At 51.2% G+C, this 4,343-nt stretch overlaps 1 protein-coding gene across 1 annotated transcript; it reads right to left on the minus strand.

The window, feature by feature from the left end:
* Nucleotides 1–2,417: 2,417 nt before the first annotated feature.
* On the minus strand, nt 2,418–4,024 carry LOC105364887 (zinc finger protein 879-like). The gene is made up of 2 exons (XM_011502917.1): nt 3,579–4,024; nt 2,418–3,117 (listed from the first exon to the last, which is right to left on the minus strand). Exons 1-2 carry the CDS (start codon nt 3,587–3,589, stop codon nt 2,436–2,438), a joined length of 693 nt encoding a protein of 230 aa, XP_011501219.1. The 5' UTR covers nt 3,590–4,024; the 3' UTR covers nt 2,418–2,435.
* Nucleotides 4,025–4,343: the final 319 nt, after the last annotated feature.

The following is a 4,343-nucleotide window of genomic DNA, read 5'->3' on the forward strand; positions in this document are numbered from 1 at the left end:
CGGTTACGAGTACTATTTAATAAACAGATATTGTTGGTATTTAAAAAAAAAGCGTCTTGAGCTGAATTCAGACGATTGCGTTGTTGTAACGATAAAGTAATTTAAAGAGTTAGTCAATGCCCGAGAAAATATACAATGTCTTTATTACGACAAAACTATGTTTAAGAAAAAGTTTTTTTATTCAAAAACATTCCGTTTTACGACATCGTATCTATAACCAATTATTTAACATTATCCGTTAGTAAACAAATTATTGCGACGTTTATAATACTTGAATTTGGCACCTTTTGGCACATTCCGCATCTGATTCAATTTTAATACAATATGCAAGTATAGAAAAATGTAAATATAATTTGTAAAATATATTGTATAAATATAAAATATATGTAAGACGTCGCGATGTGTCGCGAGGTAATTTAAATTGCGTTAATACCCGATAAACAAAGAGATTTCTTACTGCCACCAAGACTATTCAATTTACAAAATTATCTTCACAGACCAATGTTTATTCCAATATTAATTACAATACTTTGTGGAAAGTCGAGTCTACGATGAAAAAGAACAACTTAAGCATCCATTAATACAAAAATTAGTTAAATTTACAATTGAGTAAAAAAAAAACAAAAAAAAAAAACAAAAAAAAACAAATGAAACTGCTTATATATTGTCATCACAGAGCGCCTTATGTGTCGCCTTATCTAATCAATTAGATTTAATAAAATTATAAAATAGGTAGTGTATACATCAAGTGTTGACCTTTACATCAACAGCAGCCGATGATATTGATTACCGTTTGTTAAGAAATTCTGCAAGTTTCCGTTCTTATTTGCATCGATTCGTTCTTATTAAAAAGCTCCATGTATATAATGCCACGTGTACTCGTAACTTCAATCCACCTCAATCATTCGACGTTAACGAATTTTCATTAATCAAAAGTCTCAAGCGAGCATTAAGAAAAAAACAAAAAACATAAACAAACAAAAAACAAAATTCATATCATATTCATACTTATATGTGGGGTCGTGAACCGGTGGATTATTTAAAAATCAAGACATATCAGTGCTTAGAATTGCTTCGGTACAAGTTGCGCCGCCGCTTGCGATGATCACTACGACGAACGATTATCGTCATCGATCGCGTATATAACGCGAAAATAACGAGGAACGTTATCGCGGCACGCAGCCGAGATCTTCGCAGTAGCATCGGCGAGCGCGAGTGCGCGTGCACGTCGTATCGGTGACGGACCGACGGGGAAGTCGCGCGTAACGGGATAAAGGCTTCCTTACGCGAGTCATAGGAATGAGATAAAATGGGCTCGCAGCCGGACTCGGTTAACCAGCAGCCGAGGCTTTCCTTCTCTCGATTATCACGAAAGCTCGCCGCCCGCGCTTCGTTTCACTACTCGGGGCATACGTCCTTACGTAGGGGCACCAAGGAAAGGTTGGGTAGGTAGGAATTTTGGAAGCTCTACAAGACAACTCGACGTTTATTAAAGATTCTCAAGTTGCCGGCTCTTCTAAGAAATATTGGCACGTTAGCTATCACTTTTATGTTATTTAGCGGATTGCGTCTGCGATGCAAGCTCCACTTGGCGGTAAGCGATCGATTTATTCGTTATTGCGCCTCTACGGATCTCATCATCGCTCGATCGGCGATATTTATTTGCGTTGCCTTGATAAAGCGCTTGGGTCGGTGGACCGAGGACGACCGAATCGGGAAGAAAAGCCTTAGCCGAGTATCGCTGAAGCGATCGTTGGTCTCGCTTTCGGCGAGGATTTAGCCTTATCTAATGTTTCACGACTAGCTCTATTGGGCATAAGGGACGACAGAATCGAGGAAGAGCTTAAGTTCATTATTAAATCACATTATAATCTCTCGTCGCGCTCTTTGGTTTCGATTAATCCTTATCACATGTGTTATATAATATTCTCACTAGCATTATGGAGAAGCATCGCTAACGCCTCTGGCTACGAGTCCTTAAATACAACGCATCGTCGTTATCTCTCTATAATTATCCATTTGGCGGCTCGCCTCGTTCGCTCGATCGTGGATCGCTGGACTCGTGGTGACTTTTGAGGAACTGATTTATCGTGTCGAGTCAGCAGGCCATCGACGATATTATTTATGCGACCAGTGATTGAAAGAGCAGTCGAGCGGCATAATGACGTAACGAAGGGCATGGGGTCGTAAGGATCGAGCGGCGACTCGGCCAATCGACCAAGCATCCGCGGCGTGCGACTTTATTGACGAGGAGCATAAAGTCGGAGTATTAGTCGTCCGAATAATGAAGTGTCCGTCCCCGGAGAGACGAGGCTGACGAGTCGGGGTGGATGCGCTCGGTGCCCCATGGACGAACGGCGAGCAACGTCGACTTAGGGGCGCAGCTCGAGGGCCCCGGCCCTCGCGGCCCTCCCGGCCCGCCGCTCGTCCGCCTCTCAGCGCTGGTGTATGTGGGTGGTGAGGTGCTTGGAGAGGTAGTCGGCGCGGGCGAAGCACTTACCGCACATCTCGCAGTGGTAGGGTCGCTCGCCGGTGTGGATGCGCAGGTGCCTCGTGAGGTCGCTCTTGCCGCCGAAGGCGCGACCGCAAAAGAGGCAGACGAAGGGACGCTCGCCGGTGTGCTTGCGCACGTGGAGCTTGAGGTTCTCCTTGGAGCGTACGCACTTGCCACAGAACGGACAGGCGAAGCGCCTCTCCCGGCGCTCGGCTTCGTGGTGATGGTGGTTGTGGTGGTGGTGATGGTGCGCCGCTTGGCCACGGCCCAGGCTCAGGTTAAGGCTCGCGGCTGTGCTCGTCGCCGCGGCGGCCTCACCGGCCTCGAGACGCTCCTCATCCATCGCGGCCTCCTCCTGGCCGTGACCGAGGCCCCGCTGCTCCGAGCTCCCGGCCTCGTCGCGCGCTCCCTCGGAGCTCGGTGGCGAGTCACGGCCGCGCTCCTCCTGGTCGAGTCGCAGGGGGCTCGCCTCGCCGACGCTGCTCCCGTCCAGCTGGGTGGGCTCGCCGGTGCTCGAGACCTGGTCGCTGCGCTCCGTCAGGATCTGAGAGTCGCCGGAGGGCGCGCGCTGTAGTCGTTCGAGCGCGTGATTCAGCCGGTGCTTCTTGAAGGACTTGAGATACCTGAGACGCACAAGTCACAAGGTTTCGACGATTAGGGGCTGCTAAACGACTTATGGCTCACTGGGGGCGGGCGGGTGCGCGCGACTTCCCGATGACGCTCCTCGCTCTCCAATCTCATCATCGATCATAATAAATTGGCTAAACGAGGCCGCACGGCCTTACTTATTTATAATCCCACGGGATTGTCCACTACAAGCGCGTTATCGGCTGAGAGAGAGAGAGAAAGTGAGATCTATATATATATATATATATATATATATATATATATATATATATAGAGAGAGAGAGAGAGAGATAGATAGATAGAGAGAGATAGAGAGAGATAGAGAGAGAGAGAGATAGAGAGAGAGAGAGTATGAGTGCCAACGGTCGTTCGTTCGCTCGCGCCTCGGGTGAGTGGCCGCTGCTGGACTTGGGGCGTAGTCGCGCAGGACGGGAACGGGAAACTCCGTCTGAACTACCTGAACTGCATGCCACAGACGTCGCAGGTGAAGAGTTTGTCGGCGGGGAGTCGGGCCCGGTGGTTCTGCTCCCGGTGCTTGACGTAGGCCGAGCGGTAGCGGTATCGTTGGCCGCACTGCTCGCAGGTGAAGGGCTTGTCGTCGCTCGGCTGACCCGCGTGCTGGAGGATGGCGTGGCGCTCGAGGAGCCAGCTCGAGGGAAAGCTCGCGAGACAGACGCCGCAGCGGCGCGCGAGGCCCGCGAGACCCGCGGCGAAGCCCGCGCTCGTCAGGAGGGCCGCGCTCTCGCTGGGACCGAGGCCGGCCCAGCCCGCGGGCTCCAGGCCCAAGGCCAGCGACACCTACGATCAGAGCCCAGAGGGGTCAAAAGTCAAGAGTGGCTCGAGGGTCTCACGGTCGTAATCAGTCGACCGAGTGGGGCCTCGGGGCCGCCCTTCGGGACGCTGCTCGGCTATCCCGCCGAGTTGGCAGCTAGTGTGGCGGAGTTCGGCTTTCCCGATGGGCGGCCCGCGGTTGCTTGTTATCGATGGGGGGGGGGGGGCCCGGGGAATAGGGGGCGGGGGGGGGGGGGGTGGGGTGGTCGTGGTGGTGGTGGTGGTGGGGGCGGCGGCGGCGGAGGCGGGGGTTGGAGCGGAGAATTGCAAGCTCGCATTTGTTAGTGCTGGGGGATGAGAAGCCGCGCTCGGTGCTCGAAACCGTGCGAACGAGGGCATTTTTTTTTTATCGCACGGCTAGCCCGGATTTTTTTTTTTTTTTTTTTTTTTG

The sequence above is a fragment of the Ceratosolen solmsi genome, unplaced genomic scaffold (assembly GCF_000503995.2).
Source record: "Ceratosolen solmsi marchali unplaced genomic scaffold, CerSol_1.0 scaffold61, whole genome shotgun sequence".
NCBI lineage: Eukaryota > Metazoa > Arthropoda > Insecta > Hymenoptera > Agaonidae > Ceratosolen > Ceratosolen solmsi.